At 40.1% G+C, this 26,235-nt stretch overlaps 1 protein-coding gene across 2 annotated transcripts in view; it reads right to left on the bottom strand.

The window, feature by feature from the left end:
* TMEM64 (transmembrane protein 64) overlaps positions 1-25,776 on the bottom strand; it is a 38,368-nt gene extending 12,592 nt beyond the window's left edge. Inside the window, exons 1-3 of one of the 2 annotated variants that reach the window (XM_027561592.1) lie at positions 24,751-25,776; positions 6,205-6,360; positions 798-896 (exon numbers count right to left, since the gene is read on the bottom strand). In XM_027561592.1, the coding sequence (XP_027417393.1) occupies positions 798-896; positions 6,205-6,360; positions 24,751-25,551 (1,056 nt within the window). In that variant the 5' untranslated portion in view covers positions 25,552-25,776. The remainder of the gene's footprint in view (positions 1-797; positions 897-6,204; positions 6,361-24,750) is intronic. The other variant, XM_027561593.1, reaches the window with a different exon arrangement.
* Positions 25,777-26,235: the final 459 nt, after the last annotated feature.

The raw sequence follows: 26,235 nt of genomic DNA, 5'->3' as shown, positions 1-26,235 counted from the left end.
TAAGAAAATCAAAATCAAGCATCTTGTCTGATCAAAATGCTGAGACTAGAAATAAACTATATAAAAAAAATCTAAAAAAACAAAACACATGGTAGCTAAACAATATGCTACAAAACAACCAAAGGATCACCAAAGAAATCAAAGTGGAAATAAAAAATACCTAGAGACAAATGAAAACAAAAGCATAACACTTCAATACTTATGGGAAGCAGCAAAAGCCATTCTAAGAGAGAAGTTTACAGCAATACAATCTTACCTCCAGAAACAAGAAAAATCTCAAGTAAACTATGTAACATTACACCTAAAACAACCAGAGAAAGAAAAAACAAAATCTAAAGTTACTAGAAGTAAAAAAATCATAAAGATTAGAACAGAAATAGATGAAATAGAGAAAAAGAAAACTGCAAAGATCAATGAAACTAAAAGCTGGTTCTTTGAAAAAATAAACAAAATTGGTAAACTTTTAGTCAGACTCATCAAGAAAAAAAGGGAGTTGACTCAAATCAATAAAATAAGAAATGAAAAAGGAGAAGTTACAACTGATTCCATAGAAAAGCAAGTGTCACAAGAAACTACTATGGGCCAATAAATTGGACAATCTGGAAGAAACAGACAAATTCTCAGAAAGGCACAATCTCCCTAGACTGAACCTGGGAGAAACAGAAAATATGAACAGACTAATCACAAGCGCTAAAACTGAAACTGTGATTAAAAACCTCCCAAAAAACCAAAAGCCCAGGACCTGACAGCTTCACAGGTGAATTTTACCAAACATTGAGAGAAGAGTTGACACCTACCCTTCTGAAACTGTTCCAAACAACTGCAGAGGAAGGAAAACTTCCAAACTCATTTTGTGAGGCCACCATCACCCTGATACCAAAAGCAGACAAAGATACCTTCAAAAGAAGAAATTTACAGGCTTGTATCACTGTTGAATATAGATGCAAAAATCCTCAACAAGATAATAGCAATCCATATTAAACGATACATTAAAATACATGGTCAAGTGGGATTCATCCCCGGGATGCAAGGATTTTTCAACATCTTCAAATCAATCAATGTGATTCGCCGTATCAACAAACTGAAAAGTGAAAAACATACGATCCTCTCAATAGACGCAGAAAAGCTTTTGACAAAATTCAGCACTCATTTATGTAAAAATTCTACAGAAAGTGGGCACAGAGGGTACATACCTCAACATAATAAAGGTCATATATGAGAAACTGATAGCTAGCATCATATTCAATGGTGGAAAGCTGAAAGCATTCCCTCTATGATCAGGAACAACAGGAGGATGTCCAGTACTGCCACATTCATTCAACACAGTTTTGGAAGTCTTAGCTATAGCAATCAAAGAGGAAAAAGAAGTAAAGGGAATCCAAACTGGAAAAGAAGTTTGACCCCAAATAGTCAAAGCAATCTTGAGAAAGAAAAACAGCTCGAGGAATTAGGCTCCCTGACTTCAGACTATATTACAAAGCTACAATCATCAAAACAGTATGGTACTGGCTCAAAACTAGAAATATCGATCAGAGGAACAAGACAGAAAATCCAGAAAGGAGACAGAGTCTGGCACACTGCAGTCCAAGGGGTCTGCAAACAGCTGGATATGACTTAGCTACTGAACAACAAGAACAACATGATACTGTACTCTTTCAACCTTAACATGTGCTTCATTCTTTTTTTATTCCCCCCATGCTAATTTTCCCTTCAAGATGACATCTTTCTCCTCTCCATTTTCTTTTAAACCTTTTATTTTATATTGAAGTACAGCTGATTGACAATGTTGTGGTAGTTTCAGGAAGACAGCAAAGGGACTCTGCCATACATATCCATGTATCCACTCTCCCCCAAACTCCCCTCCGATCCAGGCTGCCACAAAACCCTGAGCAGAGTTCCTTGTTCAGAGTTCTATACTTCTTTAAGCTAAACTTAATACTCCCTGAAATAAACTATAAATAACATCAATGTATCAAATCAAGACATAAATATGTCTTCACATTTTCTTTGTGGTGGTTGCTTTTTGTAAATGTCTGGGCTAAGAAACGTGTTTTTTTTTTCCCTTTTGTTTTGTATCCTAAGCTTAAGTTTTCCAACTCAAGCTAAAGGGTAAGAAATCCCTTAGAAAAAGAAGATCCTATATTTTAAGAAGTACACTGACAAATGCATGAACTATTTTGTTCTATTACAATTTTACTGATTATATGAGTAACCTACTAAGATGCATGGAAATATAAAGTATCAAATAGTGAAAATCTTCTGAAAGCTACTAATATGAGGAATTCTAATTGCAATGTCATAAAAAAATGTTTTAAATTGTTTTCAGGAAACTAGAAAAACATAAAATTACTTAAATATACTAAAAAATGTATCTGAGAATGTAGCATACATCAGAATCTTAGAGTACCTTGGGATGATTATAAACATAAATCATTAACATAGATACTACATAACACTTTGGCAATAAGGAGTTCATGATCTGAGCCATAGTCAGCTCCCAGTCAAAGAAACTAGGGAAAACCACTAGACCATTCATCTATGGCCTAAATCAAATCGCTTACGATTATACAGTAGAAGTGACAAACAGATTCAAGGGATTAGATCTGATAGGTAAAGTGCCTGAAGAACTATGGATGGAGGTTTGTGATGTTGTACAGAACACAGTGATCAAGATCATCCCCATGAAAAAGAAATGCAAAAATGCAAATGGTTGACTGAGGAGGCCTTATAAATAGTTGAGAAAAGAAGAGAAAGTAAACGCAAAGGAGAAAGGAAAGATACACGCATTTGAATGAAGAGCTCCAAAGAATAGCAAGGAGAGATAAGAAAGCCTTCCTCAGTGATCAGTGTAAGGAAATAGAAGAAAACAATAGAATGGCAAAGGTTAGAAATCTCTTCAAGAAAATTAGAGATATCAAGGGAACATTTCATGCAAAGATGGGCACAATAAAGGACAGAAATGGTATGGACCTAATAGAAGCAGAAGATAAGAAGAGGTGGCAAGAATACACAGAAGAACTATACAAAAGAGATCTTCATGACCCAGATAACCACAATGGTGTGATCACTCACCTAGAGCCAGACATTCCAGAATGTGAAGTCAAGTGGGTCTTAGGATGCATCACTACAAACAAAGCTAGTGGAGACGATGGAATTCTAGTTGAGCTATTTCAAATCCTAAAAGATGATGCTGTGAAAGTGCTGCACTCAATATGCCAGCAAACCTGGAAAACTCAGTAGTGGCCACAGGACTGGAAAAGTCAGTTTTCATTCCAATTCCAAAGAAGGACAATGTCAAAGAATGTTCAACTACCGCACAATTGCACTCACCTCACATGCTAGCCAAGTAATGCTCAAAATTCTCCAAGCCAGGCTACAACAGTACATGAACTGTGAACTTCCAGATGTTCAAGCAGAGGAACCAGAGATCAAATTGCCAACAATCGCTGGATCATCAAAAAGCAAGGGAATTCCAGAAAAACATCTACTTCTGCTTTATTGATTATACCAAAGCCTTTGACTGTGTAGATCACAACAAACTGGAAAATTCTTCAAGAGATAGGAATACTGGACCACCTTACCTGCCTCCTGAGAAATCTCTATGCAGGTCAAGAAACAACAGTTAGAACTGGATATGGAACAATGGACTGGTTCCAAATTGGGAAAGGAGTACATCAAGGCTGTATATTGTCACCCTGCTTATTTAACTTATATGCAGAGTACATCATGTGAATTCATTCATGCTGGGCTGAATGAAGCACAAGCTAGAATCAAGATTGCCAGGAGAAATATCAATAACCTCAGATATGCAGATGACACCACCCTTATGGCAGAAAGTGAAGAAGAACTAAAGAGCCTCTTGATGAAAGAGAAAGAGGAGAGTGAAAAAGTTGGCTTAAAACTCAACATTCAAAAAACTAAGATCACAGCATCTGGTTCCATCACTTCATGGCAAATAGATGGGGAAACAGTGGAAACAGTGGCAGACTTTATTTTTGGGGGCTCCAAAAGCATTGCAAATGGTGACAGCAGCCATGAAATTAAACGATGCTTGCCCCTTGGAAGAAAAGCTCCGACCAACCTAGATAGCATATTAAAAAGCAGAGACATTACTTTGCCGACAAACATCCATCTAGTCAAAGCTACAGTTTTTCCAGTAGTCATGTATGGCTGTGAGAGTTGGACTATAAAGAAAGCTGAGCACCAAAGAATTGATGCTTTTGAACTGTTGTGTTGGAGAAAACTCTTGAGAGTACCTTGGACTACAAGGAGACCCAATCAGTCAATCCTAAAGGAAATCAGTCCTGAATATTCATTGGAAGGACTGATGCTGAAGCAGAAACTCCAATACTTGGGCCACCTGATGCGAAGAACTGACTCATTGGAAAAGACCCTGATGCTGGGAAAGATTGAAGGCAGGAGGAGAAGGGGACGACAGAGGATGAGATGGCTGGATGGCATCACTGACTCAATGGACATAGGTTTGGGTAGACTCTGGGAGTTGGTGATGGACAGGGAAGCTGACTCAATGGATGTGGGATACCAGACTCTGGGAATTGGTGATGGACACAGTCTGGTGTGCTGCAGTCCATGGGGTTGCAAAGAGTCAGACATGACTGAGCAACTGAACTGACTGACTGACATAACTCATAGAAAGTTTAATATGTGATTAGCATGTTACATTAATAAAAATAAACCAACTATAACAAAAACTCTAAACGTAGAGCAGGTTATCTTTTAGAAAATGTAGCTGTGAAGAAAAAAACAGTAAAGGAAAATAAAAACTGATTTTCTGAATATCATAAATATTACAAAATTTATGTTAAAGCAAGTCTTCTCTGACAAGCTTATTTATAGTTTAATGTAAATATTCCTGGGCTCATTTTGTTTACTAAATTTGTACTGTCTAAGCACAAAGAAAATTACCTCTAACTTTATCATAGTATTTTTGAAACAATATAGTGCCTCAAAAACTTGAGAATAATAGCATTAAGAGTAAATCTGTAACATGATACCATATATTCAAAAGCAGTATAAATTAAAACTTACAGTTGAGGAGATCACTAAGTCAGCTATCTAACTGGTATTATCTGCTCAGTAGACTTACGAGCATGGTCTCTAGAACCAACTGCCTTTGTTCAAATCCTAATTCTACCCCTTGCACAAATTACTATCTAATGGTGTGCTGGTAAACACACACCTCTGATCTTAGGGATCAGAGGTGGCAGGCTTGATTTAGAACACTTGCCAATTTCCATAATTGTAAATACCCCCTGTCATGACCAATTTCAAGCTACCAATGTAACATTACTGAACACACAATTGGCTTTGATAATAAATAATAAGTATATACCTACTAAGGTTTTGGTAGGCATTAAATGAGCTTAAATATATGGCATATAAAGCATTCAATAAATATTAGCTATCATCATCATCACCATCTTAATAAATTATCAAAAATAATAATTTTATATTTTGGTAAATCCTAGGAATGAAATGTGTTACAAGCAAATGAAGTTTTAACTCCTTCAGCATGTAATTTAAGGCACTGAATAAATCCGCCTACTTAGCAAGATTTTCCCCTTTTATCAATCTCTTATATGAAATTATACGTACCTCAAACTATATTATAATTTGCACAGTAGTACTAATCTATTATATAAATATTATTTGAACTTGAAATAGAATAATACTTTTATACTTTATATAAAGCAATAGTTTCTAAAAAAATTTGTTCACATCAAATTATTCTAGAAAGAAATTTACATTGCCAGTATAATAATCTAAAAAATATCAATAGAAAAGTTCAGTATCTTCAAAATTTAAAGATATAAAGTAACTAAGATTAAAAACCCAACTTCATCAAATCTCATTAAAACTACCTTTAGAAACACAGTATTAACAATAATTCATATAAATTCAGAATATTTGATTTAGTCATGATTTTAAAAATAATCACTGCAAAAAGAACCCTATTTCTGTCATTCCCTTTTTTGTGCTTAGAAAATTTTCAATAAGTGTCAATTCAGTTCTATGTATTTCCACATATTCACAAGATTAAAAATGTAAATGTCAAAATATGAAATAGTGTTGAAAGAATAATAAAAGATGTGAAAAAGAAAAAAATCAAATTATTTTCAGTGAAATTTCTTAGATTTAAACTAAGAGACAACAAAAAAAGGCAAGCTTTGGCCTTAAACTCACCTGTAAACAAAAAACAAAATATCCACTAGCGCTTTGCTCTGCAATGACATCCTCCATGGTCCTCAGGGTGGTGCCCAGGTAAGAATTCAGGAGCTGGGTAGGAAGCAGGCCAGCTGAAGACGCCACCAGATAGTTGGGTAAGGAGAGGTCAGTGATCTAGAGGAGCATTAAACGGGATGATTCATTACCAAGTAAAACTTCAGTGTCACATAGAACTGTGCATGCAAGTCTTCCTAGCAGTTTTCTTTCAGAAGCAGAGAGAGCTGAACTACTTTTCAAAGCGTTCTGATTTTTAAACATGATTATACATGGAATATATACAGAATGTAAAAGATCTACAATGAAATAAAAGTTAAAGAAAAATTTTAACATTCTATTGCTCTGTCATTGAAAGCTGACATGTGTGACTATTGTTTTTTTCTTACACATAAATAAAAAGGTGCAGACACACACACATCACTTTGTAGAAACAGTTTTTAAAGTCTTCCTCATGTCATTAAATATTCTTCATGCTTGTTTTTGTGCTTAGTCACTCAGTCGTTTCAGACTCTTTGCGACCCCATGGACTGTAGCCCGCCAGGCTCCTCTGTCCACGAGGATTTCTCCAGGCCAGAATCCTGGAGTGGGTTGCCATGCCCTTCTCCAGGGGATCTCCCCAACCCAGGGATCGAACCCAGGTCTCCCACATTGCAGGCAGATTCTTTACCATCTGAGCCACCAGGGAAGCCCAAGAACACTGGAGTGGGTACCCTAACCCTTCTCCAGGGGATGTTACGGACCCAGGAATCAAACCGGGGTCTCCTGCACTGCAGGCAGATTCTTTACGAGCTGAGTTACCAGGGAAGCCCCTAAATATTCTTCATAAACCTAAACAGCAATGTGGTCACTGGGTTTTGAAGCCAGGTAACTCTAACTCTAAAATGACATTTAAGTACAGTCTTTGAATGTCAGTTTTTCCATCTGTAAAACGTGCGATATGTGTAAATATCTTAACAAATGCCTGGCACATGATCAGCACTCAAAAAGGTACAAAGTATCATTATACATTTATACTACATAGCACAATTTAACCATTCTTTTCCTGTGGAACATTTAAACTGCTTCCTTAATTGTTTCTTTGTGTACATGTGACTATGTATTCTTTGGCTATTACAAATTGTTTAAAACCTGTATGAAAACCTTTGTGTATAACCTGTATGGGAGTCAGTATCTAAACTATTTCCAGTAAATCCATCTCATGGTATTCATGCCCTTGTGTAATCCTCTGCCCTAGAGTGTGGGCTGGACCTAGAGCTTTCTTCTGGCAAATAGACTATCACATAAGTGATGAGATGTTAGTTCCAAGATTAGGTTACAAAAATAACAAGACCTCCATCTCTCCCTCAGGAAGGTAAGTTACCATGCTGTAAGTAGCTCTTTGGAGAGGTCTCTGTAAGGTGGCTGCAGCTCTGGTCAACATCTTGAGTACTGTGAGACAACCTGAATTAGAGGCACCTAGCTATTCTGTGGGCTTCCCTGGTAGCTCAGTTAGTAAAGAATCCGCCTGCAATGCAGGAGATCCAAGTTCGATTCCTGGATTGGGAAGATCCCCTAGAGAAGGGATAGGCTACCCATTCCAATATTCTTGGGCTTCCCTTGTGGCTCAGCTGGTAAAGAATCTGACTGCAATGTGGGAGACCTGGGTTCGATCCCTGCGTTGGGAAGATCTTCTGGAGGAGGGCATGGCAACCCACTACAGTATTCCTGCCTGGAGAATCTCCATGGACAGAGGAGCCTGGTGGGCTACAGTCCACGGGGTTGCAAAGAGCTGGACATGACTAAGCAACTAAGCACAGCATAGCTATTCTGTACAGGAATTCTCGACTGACAGAAGCTGTGAGATATTAAATGTTTATTAAGCTATACAGTCAGCAAAAACAAGACCAGGAGCTGACTGTGGCTCAGACCATGAACTCCTTATTGCCAAATTCAGACTGAAATTGAAGAAAGTAAGGAAAACCACTAGACCATTCAGGTATGACCTAAATCAAATCCCTTACAATTATACAGTGGAAGTGAGAAATAGATTTAAGGGCCTAGATCTGATAGATAGAGTGCCTGATGAACTATGGAATGAGGTTCGTGACATTGTACAGGAGACAGGGATCAAGACCATCCCCATGAAAAAGAAATGCAAAAAAGCAAAATGGCTGTCTGGGGAGGCCTTACAAATAGCTGTGAAAAGAAGAGAAGTGAAAAGCAAAGGAGAAAAGGAAAGATATAAACATCTGAATGCAGAGTTCCAAAGAATAGCAAGAAGAGATAAGAAAGCCTTCTTCAGCAATCAATGCAAAGAAATAGAGGAAAACAACAGAATGGGAAAGACTAGGGATCACTTCAAGAAAATCAGAGATACCAAAGGAACATTTCATGCAAAGATGGGCTCGATAAAGGACAGAAATGGTATGGACCTAACAGAAGCAGAAGATATTAAGAAGAGGTGGCAAGAATACACAGAAGAACGGTACAAAAAAGATCTTCATGATCCTGATAATCACGATGGTGTGATCATTGACCTAGAGCCAGACATCCTGGAATGTGAAGTCAAGTGGGCCTTAGAAAGCATCACTACGAACAAAGCTAGTGGAGGTGATGGAATTCCAGTTGAGCTATTTCAAATCCTGAAAGATGATGCTGTGAAAGTGCTGCACTCAATATGCCAGCAAATTTGGAAAACTCAGTAGTGGCCACAGGACTGGAAAAGGTCAGTTTTCATTCCAATCCCAAAGAAAGGCAATGCTAAAGAATGCTCAAACTACCACACAATTGCACTCATCTCACACACTAGTAAAGTAATGCTCAAAATTCTCCAAGCCAGGCTTCAGCAATACATGAACCGTGAACTTCCAGATGTTTAAGCTGGTTTTAGAAAAGGCAGAGGAACCAGAGATCATAGAAAAAGCAAGAGAGTTCCAGAAAAGCATCTATTTCTGCTTTATTGACTATGCCAAAGCCTTTGACTGTGTGGATCACAATAAACTGTGGAAAATTCTGAAAGAGATGGGAATACCAGACCACCTGATCTGCCTCTTGAGAAATTTGTATGCAGGTCAGGAAGCAACAGTTAGAACTGGACATGGAACAATAGGCTGGTTCCAAATAAGAAAAGGAGTTCATCAAGGCTGTATATTGTCACCCTGCTTATTTAACTTATATGCAGAGTACATCATGAGAAACACTGGACTGGAAGAAACATAAGCTGGAATCAAGACTGTCGGGAGAAATATCAATAACCTCAGATATGCAGATGACACCACCCTTATGGCAGAAAGTGAAGAGGAACTCAAAAGCCTCTTGATGAAAGTGAAAGAGGAGAGTGAAAAAGTTGGCTTAAAGCTCAACATTCAGAAAACGAAGATCATGGCATCTGGTCCCATCACTTCATGGGAAATAGATGGGGAAACAGTGTCAGACTTTATTTTTCTGGGCTCCAAAATCACTACAGATGGTGACTGCAGCCATGAAATTAAAAGACACTTACTCCTTGGAAGGAAGGTTATGACCAACCTAGATAGCATATTCAAAAGCAGAGACATTACTTTGCCAACAAAGATTCATCTAGTCAAGGCTATGGTTTTTCCTGTGGTCATGTATGGATGTGAGAGTTGGACTGTGAAGAAGGCTGAGCACCGAAGAATTGATGCTTTTGAACTGTGGTGTTGGAAAAGACTCTTGAGAGTCCCTTGGACTGCAAGGAGATCCAACCAGTCCATTCTGAAGGAGATCAGCCCTGGGATTTCTTTGGAAGGAATGATGCTAAAGCTGAAACTCCAGTACTTTGGCCACCTCATGCGAAGAGTTGACTCATTGGAAAAGACTCTGATGCTGGGAGGGATTGGGGGCAAGAGGAGAAGGGGACGACAGAGGATGAGATGGCTGGATGGCATCACTGACTCGATGGACGTGAGTCTGAGTGAACTCCAGGAGTTGGTGATGGACAGGGAGGCCTGGCGTGCTGCGATTCATGGGGTCGCAAAGAGTCGGACACGACTGAGCGACTGATCTGATCTGATCTGATCTGAAGCTATTCAATTTTGGAGTCATCTGTTACACAGCAAGAATAATAGAATATGCAACTCCATATTTTAGGATAGATCATTAGGAATGGAGTAACTAGATCAAACAGTAAAAACTGCTTTCCCAAAAAGTTCACACTGACTGACATTCTTATCAGTGAGTAACGTATGTGTGACCATTTCATCATACTCTGGCCAATTAAAAGTTTTAAATTTTAATCCTCCTTAGTTCCATGGGGTTGCAAAGAGTCAGACATGACTGAGCATGCACACATGCATTAGTTTGAGAGGGGTAAAAATGATTTCAATTATTGTTTAATCTGGCTTTCCTTGTAGCTCAGTCAGTAAAGCGTCTGCCTGCAGTGCAAGAGATCTGGGTTCGATCCCTGGGTAGGGAAGATCCCCTGGAGAAGGAAATGGAAACCCATTCTAGTATTCTTGCCCGGAAAATCTCATGGACAGAGGAGCCTGGTGGGCTGCAGTCCACGGGGTCACAAAGTTGGGGGCAACTGAGCGACTAACACTTCCTTACTGTAATTTTAATTTATGTTAGTTTTAAATATGCACTTTTCTATTTACATTTCTTTGATGGCTTTATTTGTTCACATTTATTCATTTTTACTGAAATGTTAAAGTGTTTTCTTATTTATTCATGACATTTATTCTTTGTATAAAAAGGCAACCTTTGCCCATGCTGTGTGCTAAGTTGCTTCTGTTGCGTTAGACTCTTTGCAAACCTATGGACCACAACCTGCCACGCTCCTCTGTCCACAGGATTCTCCAGGTAAGAACACTGGCGTGGGCTGCCATATTTTTTTCCAGGGGATCTTCCAGATCCACAGATGAAACCCACATCTCTTATGTCTCCTGCACAGGCAGGCAGGTTCTTTACCACTACTGTCACCAACTTTTGTCCATAATATGTAGCAAGTATTTTCCTCTGAACTGTCTCTTATTTTTTGTTTAGACATACAAACATTTCTAAATTTATATAACCAAATATTATTGTTTCCTCTGATCTTCCATTGCTTTTAGCTTCAGAAAGTCTTTTCAGATCCCATTATTAAATTTCTCCCTATATTTCTTTTCTCAGTATATTTTCCTCTTTAATATTTACCACCAATTCCTTCTGCAATTTATTAGAATTAAAGGTTGATGATATATCCTTACTCCTCCCATTCCCCAGTAGCCAATTTTCCTAGTATCATGTATTGAATAATCAGTAACTTCTTCAGCAACTTGTGATGTTTATTATAAATAAAGTTACTGTATTTAAAGGAGCCTATTTGGGGTTCTAATACTGTCCACTGATAATCTTTTATATATATTTTAAATTAGAGGATAATTACAATATTGTGATGGTTCTGCCATACATCAACATGTCTACTGATATCTTAAATCTTGTGTTGAAACCAAATTATTGTAAAGACTATCAGTTTAATATCTCACAAGGAATTTCTAACTTTCAAATTCCTTTTCTTACTCTTCTTTTTAAAACTTCCATAACTATTCTTACCTATTCATTTTTGCGAATACTTTTTAGGATCACTCTGTCATTCAAAAAACTAGTAAATATTATACTAGGATTAAGATAAATTTATAAATTAATCTGGATAGAGATGCAACCTCCAGAATATTCAGTATTTTTATCAAGAAATGTTTTTATAATAACTTTAAATCTTCCATATTTATTACTAAAATTTGGTGGTTTTATTATATATATCAAGCATTTCTTATTAGTTTATTTCTAAATATTTTACGTTACAGATATTGTGTGTGTGTACTCAGGCACTTTAGTCATGTCTGACTCTTTGTGACCCTATGCACTGCAGCCCCCCAGGCTCCTCTGACCGTGGGATTCTCCAGGCAGGAAAGAACACTGGAGTGTGTTGCCATGCCCTCCTCCAGGGGATCTTCCTGACCCAGGGATCGAACCTGCATCTCTTATGTCTCCTGCATTGGCAGGTGGGTTCTTTATCACTAGCACCAACTGAGAAGCCCATAGTTGTTACTACAGCCATTAATTTTGAGAATAACTTCCATATCTTTATCTGGGTATTGCTGTTATATAAGAAAGCTAGTGGCCACTTTATTAAATTTTATTTTTATTAATATTAAAATCTGGTGTTTTAATGAGTTATAGGTTATTCTACAACTGCAGTCTAACCTAAAATTATGTAAAGCTACATTCACCTCTACTCATAGGTGATTAGTAGCAGACACACCACTGCTGATTTAGAAAGAATTCTGCAGTGTGACTGGTTGTTAAGATTCTGCTAAACAATGACTGACTCAGTGACTGCAAGATGCTCTGGAAGGTATCTGCCAGAGATAGACACAATGACACAACTTTTACCTTGAAGAATTTGCACACTGACAAGTACACACAGGCAGAAGGGGAGCCTTGAGAAGAACTGCGTGGGAAGTATTACAGAGTAAACAGGGACTAAAATCTCTGTAGGAGTGGGGGCCAAAGGGCAACACTGTGGGATAAGAGGAATTTGAACTGAACGTCACAAGCTGAACATGGGCTTCACAGGGGAAGACGGTGGAATGGAGAAGGGAAGGGGTTCCAGGAAGGGAATGAATGGGGTCAGCATGGCACTCAGGGTGAGGGCAATGCAGGGTTATCAGTAGTCAGCAGTGTAGTCTGGAGTGTTTAAAGTGCAAGGCGCTCCTGCAGAACAAAGACAGGGCAAGTCTTTGAGAGGACACTTGGGGAATGAGTTTGTACTCAGCAGAAAAGCTCTGAGGAACGTAATCCAAGAATGACATGAACGGGGCTAAGTTTTAGGAAAGTTCCTCTGCCAGTTTGGGGCACTTGCAGTAATGGAAAAACTTTCTTTAGAATTAAACATGTCCAATGTATAAAGTAAGTAAATATGACAAAAATCAATGTCATAAAATTATATTATAGTAATATTATGTGTTATGCAAGTTATTTTCTAAGTAAGTATTTAAAATGTCAGAATGCAAAGCTTCAGTTCATAATCTTTAAATGTAATTAAAGTTTCCCTAAAGAAAATATATATTTGACATTTATGGATGACAGCAATAACATCTAAATGGCTATTTTAAGAACAGATATTATAAATCTGAAACAACTCTGCCACTTAACTCTTTTAATGAGACCTTTGTCCAAAGCATACATGAAAGTTTACCAAACCTTTCATTACCAAATCTCACCCTACAGAAAAAGGAAGTGTTATGATTTACATATAGTTCTTTTTTGAAAAGCTGCATAGCTAAATAAAGCAAAGAAACTAATTTCAGCCAATCACAGTAAAACTGTTTTGCTAGCACATCAAATAATTTAGCCAATATATCAAAATAATAATGTACACAGGCACACACAGTTTTCAAACTAAGTGTATTAAAGATAAACAAATTTTAAATTATCCTAATATCACATTTCCTATAAGCCAAGATCATACTCAGACATCTGCATCCAATCTTGGACAAACATAGTTAACGTACAGCACTTGATCTCACAAAGAGATCCATCCAACCTTCTTTCCCTAGAAAGCCTTTACCCATGGACATTCTGTAAAATCATTTATTTATTATCTTTCGTCCACACTGGCTCTCTCTAGCTGTGGTGAGTGGGGGCAGTCCTTGCCGTGCGGTGGGGGCGTCTCTTGTTGGGGAGCATGGGCTCTAGAGTGCGGGGGCTGCAGCAGCCGCTGCCCATGGGCTCCGAGCACAGGCTCAGCAGTGGTGGCAGATGGGCTTAGCTGCCCCACAGCATGTGGGATCTTCCAGGACCAAGGATCGAACCTGTGTGCCCTGCACTGGCAGGCAGACTCTTAACCACTGGTCCAGCAGGGAAGTCCTACCCACTGACTTTAAAAAAATATGTCTCCTTATCCTACTTTCCCAAAAGACATTAAATGTGAACCCAGAATAATCCTACTGGGAAGTCCTGCCTATTATACCCTGGGGACTTGACTCAGGACTGTTTTCCTACTCCAAAGACTCAGAAATCTCAATCTAGGATGTCAGTGTTATCCTGCTGGTTAGCTTCTATGATCAGAAATACTTCAGTGTGGCTTTCAGGGATGGTGAATGCTCCCTGATTGCCACCCTCCCATACTTTCAGAACTCCAGAAGCACCGTGAAAGCACACACATTCTTATGCCCAGCAGTACTGTGATTCACTTGGAGATGTAATTCACTTGCCTTGGTGGGTAAGGGTTACTGTAGAATATTACCACATACCAGACAGATCCTGAAAACAAAGTGCCCATCTGAAGGGAAGAAAAAAGAGGGGAAAAAACCCTTAATCTTAAAGAGTAAGAACTGATTCTTCACTGAACACACATTTTTGAAGCTGATAATAAGAGAACTCTTATTATTCTTATTATCACTTGAATGTACAGATGATCACTTGAATGCGCACTGAACCTCAGACACGGTACAAAGCACAGCTCCTCTGGCAACCCTGCCTACACAGTTCCTCTACCTTCTCCATTTACAACTGTTTACACAATGGCTTTACAGGCTTTAACAAACTAAAAAACTTTATCATTTTTACACAGAATATCTTGACACAGATCGAATGAAGAATATAAAGGTGATCTGTGTATGGAAGACCTCAAATTTTATCCATAGTTTTGTGAAACGACATTAGTTTTGGCAAATCACACCTTCCTGTAGAGGTGTGTTTCCTAGTTTATATAAAAGCAATGTTGGTTTTTGACAAAGTTATATTAGTATAAATTTCAATTAAAACATATATTTAGTAATATTATGCAGAAAAAATCATGAATCCCCATAATAATTTTTAAGGAATGGTCAAAAGAAGTTAAAGTGACTGCAGTTTGATCTTTTCATCTACTTATTACTGATGAATTATATTTTATAATGTATATCCTCAAAATACTATCAGTATTTCAGAAACAGAAAGGAGGGAGAAAGAGTTAACAAATGGCAACCAGCTTTCACTTCTAGAAACATGAAATTTTAAAAACTGCTTTAAGGAAAAACACTATCATTCTCTTCCCTCCTCAAAATACTCCTTTCCATGTTTCCAATCTCAGCTGCCCTACCTAGACAGACAGCACTCTTCCCTCATCCCCACAACCAATCATCTACTCTTTCTCACAGATTCTACCTTCTACGTCCGTGAGAAATCTACCCGTCATCTGTTCTATTCTTGTTCAGTCTCCTCCTCTCTGGTCTTGATACGTTAGATCTACCCACCACCACTCACAACCTAAGTTAAATTTTGCAGATATCTTTTAAAAAAGGGCAAATCCAATCCCGCTTAAACTTTTTCCTATTGCCATAAGAATGAAGTTCAGATTCATCAACATGCAAAGTACAAAATTACTGTGCGGTCATGAAAGTCATTCTGTACTATACTTAATGATCAAAATGTTCATTACATCCAGTAAAAAGTCTCAGAAATCATTTACAACATTCACTCACAATGTTATATAAAGAAAACACATGCACTAAAAGTGAAAAGACTAGAAAAATAAACACTAAAATGCTGAATGTTTTCCTCCTTATACTTACTATACTTTTCAAAGTTTTTACAATGAATACTTATTCATAGGCAGAAAAAAAAAACACTTTTAAAATAATTTTTAATAAGACTCTCTGCCTCCAAAGCCATTTTAATCTAGGAAGGGGTAATAAGATATACTCTATTTGTTACTATGATACAATAGGCTAGATATACAGGTTTGTGAATTCTAACCCTATATACGACCATGAAAACCACAGAAGCTGGTGAGATGACTGAAGAGACACAAAGAGAACACAGTTTTAAGGAAGTAACAGCCAGCTATATTCAGTGATTCTGTGAGGTCTACGGATGAGGTGGCAAGGCATTTTTCAACTTGGTCATTATATCTCAACCTTCAGACTTAATGACTCCAAGCTCCTTCAAAACAGGCTGTGTCTCTGTCATCTATTCCATCTGAACTGTACCAATGGCAATGAATCAGGATACTTTAATAGTAAGAAGAATCAGTATGCTTTAACAGCAAGAAGAACTAATCATTAGTTAAGCTGGCACAGTGTGTATTGTGACTCATACACAGAATAAGACTTTAAGATGAAAAAACATTTTTATAAAACATACCATCACCAAACTGTTAAATACAAAGTAATGTTAAATAGTTACTCAGAACATTTGTCTTTTTAAGAGTAAACTCTGAGACCCTGTCTAACCTCTCTAATTTTACAAATAATGATAATTGGAGGCCAGATCATTAAATGACTTCACCAAAGTCACACAGGACCTGAGACAGAACTAAATGTCCCCAAACAGTCCATGAGACTAAGATTTTACCATTTTTCTGGTCTCATAGTCACTCGTCAAAAAAATATTTTTATTTAACTGCAGTAAATTTCAGTTCAATTGTGAACTAAATTATTAGAAGCAATTTATCTTTTTCTTGATTACTCAAGGCAAACTCTAGGGAAATACAATACAGTTTAGTTATATTTGCTTCAACTCTGTTTTTAATCTTATTTTACCATCATTATTTTAGCCACTACACCAGTTTAACAGCTCCCTGCCCTCCCCCCAAACAAGCAAAAACACTCTCTGTTGCTGCTTCTAACCTACTCGGGGCTAATAAAAATAGCCAAAGTAACTAACAGTTTGGTAACATAAAATTCTTCAAAATGGTTCTACTGAGAAGTGAGCCAGGCTGATGGGTCAGGCCTTCCACTTTTATATTTACTCATTTCTTTTTTTTTTTCCTTTTATTTATTTTTTCATTTTACCCACAATACATACATACATACATATATACATATATATATATATATATATATATATTTATTTAAAGGCTTTTGTTAAATACAAAGGTAAAAAGATATATATGGGAGCTTATGGGACTCTTCTTACAGTTTCAGGGGCTTGGACTTGGTGGTTATTTTACTACAGTGACTGTTTATAGCTCTAATGCAAACTTCTGTAAAGTCCAAGGTAGGAACTATTTTCGGCTTTGCAGGCCATAGGGTTTTTGTCACAACTACTCAACCTTGATGTTTTAGCTTAAAAAGAGCTACCAACTATACATCCACGAATAAGCATGGCTGTATTCCAATAACATTATTTACAGATGCTGAAATCTGAATTTCATGTAATTCTCACACACACACAAAACATTATTCTTTTGATATTTTTTCCAGTTATCTCCCTAGGATGATGCCTGATTCAACTGTGGAGAACCTGGCCCAGTGCGTGACACATGGGAGGTCCCAGGGCTAGTGCTCTGGAATTAGAACCAGGAGATCTCTGAGAAACCAGAAAGCTCTCTGCTGATCTTCTCAGATTAACAACAGAGCCTCAGGTAAGTTCATGGCTCTACCATTTTCCAACTGCTAGGTAAATGGTACCTACCAGCTGCTAGGTAAATGGGTCCTAGGCTATTTATTTCACCACTCTGCCTCAACTGCCTTAGTTTAATATGAGAATTAGGGTTCATATGAACATTAAGTAAGTAATGTGTACATGTTAGAACAACAGTGCCTGGCAACTACCTAAGTACAACATAAAAAAATGGTTAACTTAAGAAGAAAAAAAAATTATCTCAGTTTCAATGTCCTTATCTTGGAATGCAGAGAATGGAGAGAAGGAAATAGTAAGTAATGAGCAAGCTATACATTTTATCACAGCTATGCAGCAGGTAATGGCAAACACATTTCACAACAGAAAGCATGGCTCGAAGAGTAGCTCAAGATGTCAGAGTAAAGGTCAGAACTAAGTCTGACTTCAAGTATGTGATATTTTGTCCTCTATGTAACTGCCTGTAAGTCACTGGTAACTCCTCAAAGGACTGTTGTGATGATTAAGCGATAGAATATATGTAAAATATATGTAAATTTTCTCTACATACTGTAAAGTGCTATACAACATATGATCAAGAGGATCTTCCATGCTATGTTTTATGCTTTTATTTGAGGTTTCAACGATGAAAACATTTCCCATGTGGAATTAAGTTTTTCTATGATCAAAGTGAAAAAATAGAATAATTTTTAGGCTCTCCTGTGGAACAACAGTAACAACAACATCAAACCCTTTTAGAAGTTGCAAGCACCAATATGCATACTGTTACCCATTAGAACCACTTATTACGTAATATATTTGGATTAACAGGGGCTTCCCTCCAAGCTCAGGCGGTGAAGAATCTGCCTGCAATACAGGAGACTCAGGTTCAATTCTTGGGTCAGGAAGATCCACTGGAGAAGGAAACGGCTACTTACTCCAGTATTCTTGCCTTAAGAATCCCATGGTCGGAGGAGCCTGGCAGGCTACAGTCAATTGGGTCACAAGAGTTGGACATGACTTAGCAACTAAACCGCCACCAAACCACCATATTTGGATTAAAGTTGATATTTCACAGGTGGTAGCTTTAAACTGTTGAAGTCCAGATATCTCCACGGGAGTATCTTACAAGAGACTTTACAATGATGCATTAATGCTTTCTAAATAGTTATTTTTATGAATGCTTACAGTTTTCAACTTTATCAACAAAAAGGAAATCCTGAAGTTTTGAGGCTACAGACAAAATCTGCTATGTTTAAGTCAGAAATAATCATGTTTACCTCTTAGAATGTTGAGGATGAAATACATTAACATATTAAGGGGTACTTAGTAATTGTGGAATGATAAGAGAGAGAGGCTTGGAGAAGGCAATGGCACCCCACTCCAGTGTTCTTGCCTGAAGAATCCCAGGGATGGCAGGGCCTGGTAGGCTGCCGTCTATGGGGCCGCACAGAGTCAGACATGACTGAAGCGACTTAGCAAGCAGCAGCAGCAGCAAGAGACAGGCTAGAAGTAAGCTGAGGGTTGGGAAACCCACTTGACGGTTTCCCTACATGGAGTACCAAGATTAGATTTGCATTCTACAAAGATCATTCTGGAGGGAGAAAAAACTGGAAATCCTTACTGGAGACTAGATAGGAGGCTGAGGCTGAAATGCTGCCAGGGTTGTGGCGTGGACTGGACTGAAGGATCTGGGAGGCAGGATCCAGAAGTCAAGGGCCAGAGTCAAAGACTACTGCCAAACACTCAACTTCTCGCTCCTTCCCGGCACACACATTGCCTCTGTGAAGTCAGCTGTGGCCATGTCACTTGTTCAGGCTAGTAAAGAGTGAGATTACTTCTAGGTGAAAGCATTAAAAATCAGTACAGAATTCACTATGTCACATACACCAAGTGAAAGATGGTGGCTCCGTCAACCTGGATCCCCAAATAAAAATAACATAAAGCAGAGACTCCCGACTCCTTCCCCAAAGCTGAACCTGGATCTGCGCCAAGTAAGGAAACAAACCTTTGCTTTTTTTTTTTTTTTTTAATACTTAAGGAACATATATTTATGAGAAATCATGAGGAAAAATATGGCATCATATGCAATATAGAGTCTACTTAATTAAAACATTTTTTAAAGGATATATCATAAATGCTAGGAGCATATATAGCCCTCCAAATCATAAAAGTGGAATTCAAAATATAAATTAAATTTATCTCCCTTCACTATAAATAATAATATAAGCTGCACTTTTTACAAATCTTTTGCTTTTCAACCCAGTGAGGTTTGGGGGTTGTTGTTGTAGCGCCATTTAGCCTATCCTGAGTGAAGCAGTAAGAAACAGTCATTCTAGATATGTGCCCAGATAAGAACAGTACTTAGAAACACTCACAGACAACACATCTAGAAATCTGTCTTAATGTACAATAATACCTACAGATTCAAGATTACATCAAAAACGTTGGTAGATGGGGGCCTTTATTTCCCACAGGAAAAATGAGTACATTTTAAAAAGTAGAAATGATTCTAAAATGTACTTCAGAAATTATATTTCTTATGATCTAACAATTCATACTATAAAGTGTTATGTATTTAATTTCCATTTCAAAAGTGAAGTGTCAATTTGTTCATCCCTTTTTAGCGCACATGGGAGCAGGAAAGAAAGTTAAGAACAGACAGCAAGCAAGGGAGAGCCTTTTTCCTTCTTCTATATATTCATCTTTTACAATCGGCTCCTGCCTCTAAAATATAAAAACTACCTCCACCATAATAATAATTGCTATTAATTTTTGAGAAATGAGCATGTGCCAGGCAAATACTCAATGCTTTCCCTGCATTAGCTTATTTGAGCCTCATAACTCAGCATAGATTGTCAAGGACTGTCTATTTCCAAACCCTGTGCCTCTCATGACCACTACCTTTCCTCATGAGCATTGATTAAAGGTCAGTCAATCATGGACACTGAAGATGAGTTTTAACTGGAATGGAGAGGAGGAAGGACAATTTTAAAAGACAGGTAGGGAAGAAGAAAAAGAAATATGCCTGGAAAGGGGGCAGCTTTGGGTAGCCATAGGGGTATAAGGACAGAAAGGATAGAATCAGAAAGAGGTTCTAGAAGGCAGAAGCAAAAGCCAAGCTAAAATAAAAATCAGCATTAACTAAGCTTTTTTTTCACTCACATACCCTGGGTGAATTCAGTAAACAGTTTCAGTTGCAGAAGCTATTATGTAGATAGTTAAAAACAAGAAATGAACAAGATATAGACTATATCCAATAGGTCCACAAGCCACCTTGCTTAAGGCCAAGAGTGAGAGTTTGACACAGTACCATGAACTTTTTCAGATAATCTGGGGTTTATAACTCAGCTCCACCACTTGGTCCTTAGAGACCCTTCATGGATTACACTCTTGTCAAGGCAAAGGGGCCTATGTAACTCAGTGAAGCTGTGAGCCTGCTGTGCAGGGCCACCCAAGATGGACGGGTCACAGTGAAGAGTTCTGACAAAACGTGGCCCACTGAAGGAGGAAACAGCAAACCACTCCCGTATTTTTACCATGAGAACCCCATAAACAGTATGAAAAGGCAGAAAGACAGGATAATGGAAGATGAGCGCCCCAGGTCAGAAAGAGAAGAAAGAAAGTGAAGTCACTCAGTTGTGTCCAACTCTTTGCGACCCCATCGACTATAGCCTACCAGCCCCCTCTGTTCATGGGATTTTCCAGGCAAGAGAACTGGAGTGGGTTGCCATTTAAGGAGTCCAATAAGCTACTGGGAAGAGAGGAGGGCAATTACTCATAACTCCAGAAAGAATAAAGCGTGGAAACGATGCTCAGCTGTGGATGTGTCTGGTGGTGAAAGTAAAGTCCAGTGCTATAAAGAACAGCATTACATAGGAACCTGGATTGTGGTGCTGGAGAAGACTCTTGAGAGTCCTCTGGACTGCAAGAAGATCAAACCAGTCAGTCCTAAAGGAAATCAACCTTGAACATCCATTGGAAGGACTGATGCTGAAGGTGAAACTTCCATACTTTGGCCACCTGATGTGAAAAGCCAACTCATTGGAAAAGACCTTGATGCTGGGAAAGATTGAAGGCTAAAGGAGAAGGGGATGGCAGAACATGATATGGTTAGATAGCATCAATGACTCAACGGACAGGAATATGAGCAAACTCCAGGAAATAGTGAAGGACAGAGGAGCCTGGCATGCTGCAGTATGTGGGGTCACAAACAGTCGGATATGACTTAGCTACTGAACCATCACCACCATCACCACTTGGTAGCTGGGTGATCTTGAACAAGCTCCCGGATGCCTCCATGTCTTCCTCAGTTAAACTATGCCAATAATACCTATTTCAAGAGGCCAGTTTTCTTTTTTCCTTCTTTTCTCTTGACCCCACAAGGCCAAACTGAGATCTGCCTCTTGTCAAGTTCGTTTTCAATTAATTACCTTAAATTACTTCCAAGTACAAAGTATAAATTACATGTTTAATATATTTGATTATTTTTTAAAACTTATATAGTTTTAATTAACAAATTATAATGAGCCCACATTATATACCCAGGACAAAATATAAAATGAAGAAATGGAGTCATGGGTTAAGACTCTATCTGCAAACAATTATTTAGTACCTAGGTGATCCTGGATAATAACAACAGTAATGACGACATGAAATTAAAAGACGCTTACTCCTTGAAAGGAAAGTTATGACCAACCTAGACAGCATATTAAAAACCAGAGACATTACTTAGTCGACCATTACTTGGTCTGTCTAGTCAAGGCTACGGTTTTTCCTGTGGTCATGTATGGATGTGAGAGTTGGACTATAAAGAAAGCTGAGCAAGCGCCAAAGAATTGATGCTTTTGAACTGTGGTGTTGGAGAAGATTCTTGAGAGTCCCTTGGACTGCAAGGAGATCCAACCAGTCCATCCTAAAGGAGATCAGTCCTGGGTGTTCATTGGAAGGACCGATGCTGAAGCTGAAACTTCAATACTTTGGCCACCTGATGCGAAGAGCTGACTCATTTGAAAAGACCCTGATGCTGGGAAAGATTGAGGGCAGGAGGAGAAGGGGATGACACAGGATGAGATGGCTGGATGGCATCACCGACTCGATGGACGTGAGTAAACTCTGGGAGTTGGTGATGGACAGGGAGGCCTGGTGTGCTGCGGTTCATGGGGTTGCAAAGAGTTGGATGTGACTGAACTGAACTGAACTGAATGACGACAAAAGCCAGAATGTTTGTTATTCCAGGCTTAGTAGCATTTATTTAAGCAATTGTCTCAATAATCCTATAAAGAAGGTAACATTACCTTCCCATTTTGCATATAAGAACGTGAACCATAAAGAGGATAAGCAACTTGACCGAGGGGCAACAGATTCAGATTCTATGGCGAATTCTATGGAGACAGCAGAATTTCAGATCATCAGCCCTGTGTTCCGGACTATTATATAATAATCTATAATATACGTATAATCACTCTCCATAGAACTAGTTTAAAGATTAGAAATAATATGTGGAAGCAGTCCAGGACAGTAGGCACACAGTTGGTAGACAAGAAAATGCACAAGGAAATAAGCTATACTGGAGAGGATGCAAACTAACAGAATGAAACTATTCAGGTTCCTTAGTTCCAACCCTCTTTCAAAGTTTAAGGATACTTGATCGATTATTAGCCAAGGCTGGGTCAAAATTCAAGCTTATAGGAAGCTGTGAAAAGGTAAAAATTTAAGGAAGAGAACTTACTAAACCACCTGTAAACATCAAACTTTCCGTGTACAGAAAACTCCTTATCTATTTCCATGTCGCCTCAAGCCTCACTCTAGTCATTGCTGCAGTTGGTTAGAATCAACATGAGATTTGCAAAAGGCATTTAAAAAGAAAAGGGTAGGTTGGTTAGAAATATTCTTAACATAAAACAAAATGAGAAAGTTTCTAGAGATAACTATTTTTGAAACAAATTTGTCAGGTTCACTAATGATTCCTGTGGATTTGAGTGCTAAAACTCTTTCTTCACACAGAGTTTTTTTTTAGGTCTAGTTGGGTTGAGTTTCTGGGCATGTATATGAAAATTCTTTGAACTTCAGAATCACTGAATTTGAAGAACACAGTAACTAGTTTAACCCCTTCACCTTAAAAAAGAGGAAAGCAAGGGCACATAGCCAGTGGTAAAGAACCTGCCTGCCAATGCAGGAGACATGAGAGACACAGGTTCGATCCCTGGGTCAGGAAGATACCCTGGAGAAGGGAATGGCAACTCATTCTAGCATTTTTGCATGAAGAATCCCATGGACAGAGGAACCTGGTGGGCTACAGTCCATGGACACAACTGAAGTGACTTAGCATACAGCATGCGCTGAAGACACTAAGTTTGTAAACACTGGATCCTTTTTTTCCCCAATGGGATGGTCCTCAGTAGCAGAGTTCCATTCTTCAATCATTTACTAGCAGTGTTTCCATTACTCAATCATTTACAACGCGATGTACATTAGTTAAAACCACCTTAACTGAATAAGCAAAGGATATGAATACAAGACAAAAAAAAAAGTGTACAAGGTGTATAAAAAGACATATATTCTCAATTGGGAAAAAGGTTACCTGTCCAATTTTGCTTTATCCACTACCAAGTGATTTTAAAATGAATTCCTCCAAAGAAAGGTAAAAAGGAGGCTTCCCCCCTTATTACACTGTATTAAAAAAGCAAATTACTCGATGAAAAAAAATCCTATTAAAAATTTTAGGAAACTCCAAAATAGAGTCTACTTTCTCCTCTATTTACCCAAACTCTTCCGTTAGCCCCACATTGTTAAAAACCTGAGCTAAAATACTGGATGCATTTTGGCAAGTTAGAGGGAAAGCCAGCCTTTATTTATTCCCTGACTGGTGCGACAGCTGCTACAGAGTAAGATGACAAATGTTTAAAATAGATATTTCTACTCCTCTCCTCTCATAGTTGAGAGAGCTCATTTCTAACCAAATTCATATGTCAAAAAAGGAGTAGTTCTTTCTCTACCAAATCTCCTATTGAGAGGGCCCGACACAGATTGGCTTTATCTGTTTGAAATGTCTCAGGGTACGTCAGAAAGTAATTTCCTCTTCTGTTAATGTCACTCCTCTGCCGGCATTCCACAGGACGGAGCACTCTCCCAGGGCCGCCCCAAGATCGCTCAAAACAAACAAAAAGACTTGGGAGAACAGCCCAGTGGCACGCCACTTACCGAGAACACTGCGTTCTGCAGCCCGAAAGGTATGGGGGTGAGCCTGGCCAGCGCCACCACTTTGAGGCCGCTGCCCCCCTCCACGACGCGGATGACGGCGCTGAGTTTCTCGCTGCTCTGGATCCTGGCGGCTACCCAGGCGGTGAGCAGCCGCTTGCAGACCACGTGGGCGATGAAGGTGCCAATGAGGACGCCCACCACCATCAACCCCATGCCCAGCACGAAGCCGTACAGGTAGCCGGCCGCCACGTTGAGCACGATGTAGCCCCAGCCGCAGGGGAACGAGACCACGATGAAGCCCACGACGAAGAGCAGGACCCCCAGCAGCGAGTCGAGGCTCTCGGCCCAGAGCAGGAGGTGCTGCAGGTAGCGGCGGACCAGGGCCAGGGAAGCGAAGCACACGGCGGCCAGCACGCAGACCAGCACCAGGCTCCGGCACCAACAGGTGCTGCCGAGGCAGCAGCAGCGCCAGCTTCTCACCTCGGCCACGTCGACCACCACGCCGCCGCCCCCCGGGCCGCCCGCTAACGCCCCGCCCGGCCCCGGCAGCTCTGAGGCGTCGGAGGGAGCGTGGCGCTCCAGACAGGCGCCGAGCAGCGCCCCCGGGGCGGCCGCCGCCACCGCCGCCGCGCTCGCCCCGCCCCCGCGCGGGGGCAGACGCTCCGCCGGGCCGTCCCCGCCGGCCGCCCGCGGCAGGGCCCAGCCGGCTGGCGGCGGCGGCTCGGTGTGGCCCGGGAGGGCGGCGGCGTACTGCAGAAGCCGGGGCAGCGACTGGAGCAGGCTGCCGCCGGCGCTCCACATGCCTCGGCCCAGCGCCGGGCCCTCCTCAACCGGCTTGCGGCTCCGCCGCCGCGGCGGCCGCGCTAGTCAGGCGGCGGACCTTCATAGCGCCCCGCGCGCGTGGCCTGACTCGCCGCGTTCTCTCGAGGGGCAGGAGAGGGCCTCAGGGAAAAAAAGCTGAGGGCTCGCTGACGGAAGGATGACGCCGTGAAGAGGGAGAAAACTCCCGACGCCACACAGTGGAGGCCGCCTCTCCGGGGGCCGAGGGGGCGGGGCGTCAGCACGCGGGGGCGGGGCCTGGCTCGAGCTATATTTGGCCCCGCCCCCGTGACGGACAGCGCCCCGCCCCCGCCAGGGTAATGAGGAGGCTGGGTAGCGGCGGCGTCTGGAGGGCTGACGCGCTGAGGGAGCCTCTGGGAGGAGAGAAACCGCAGAGACTATGGGGGCGCCAGAGAAGGACAGGGGCTGCAGTGAGGTGGAGAGTTGGGTAATGCGCGAGGAACCCTGCAGGGGCCTTCCCGGCCTTCCTAGGAGGCGCAGGCGTGCCTGCCTGTCAGGGCAGTGACAGGCCCGGTCCCAGTCAGCCAGCCGCTTGGATTCTCGCCCAATACCTGTTGGCTGTTTCTGCAGTAACCTCTGATCGTTTATATCCACAGCCACTGTGGTGATATTAGAGGGAAAAGAGTTCTTCATCTGCGTTAAGGA

The sequence above is a fragment of the Bos indicus x Bos taurus genome, chromosome 14, assembly GCF_003369695.1.
Source record: "Bos indicus x Bos taurus breed Angus x Brahman F1 hybrid chromosome 14, Bos_hybrid_MaternalHap_v2.0, whole genome shotgun sequence".
In the NCBI taxonomy this organism is placed as follows: domain Eukaryota; kingdom Metazoa; phylum Chordata; class Mammalia; order Artiodactyla; family Bovidae; genus Bos; species Bos indicus x Bos taurus.
Note: the sequence above shows the minus strand (reverse complement) of the source record. Positions and strands in the feature narration are given on the sequence as shown.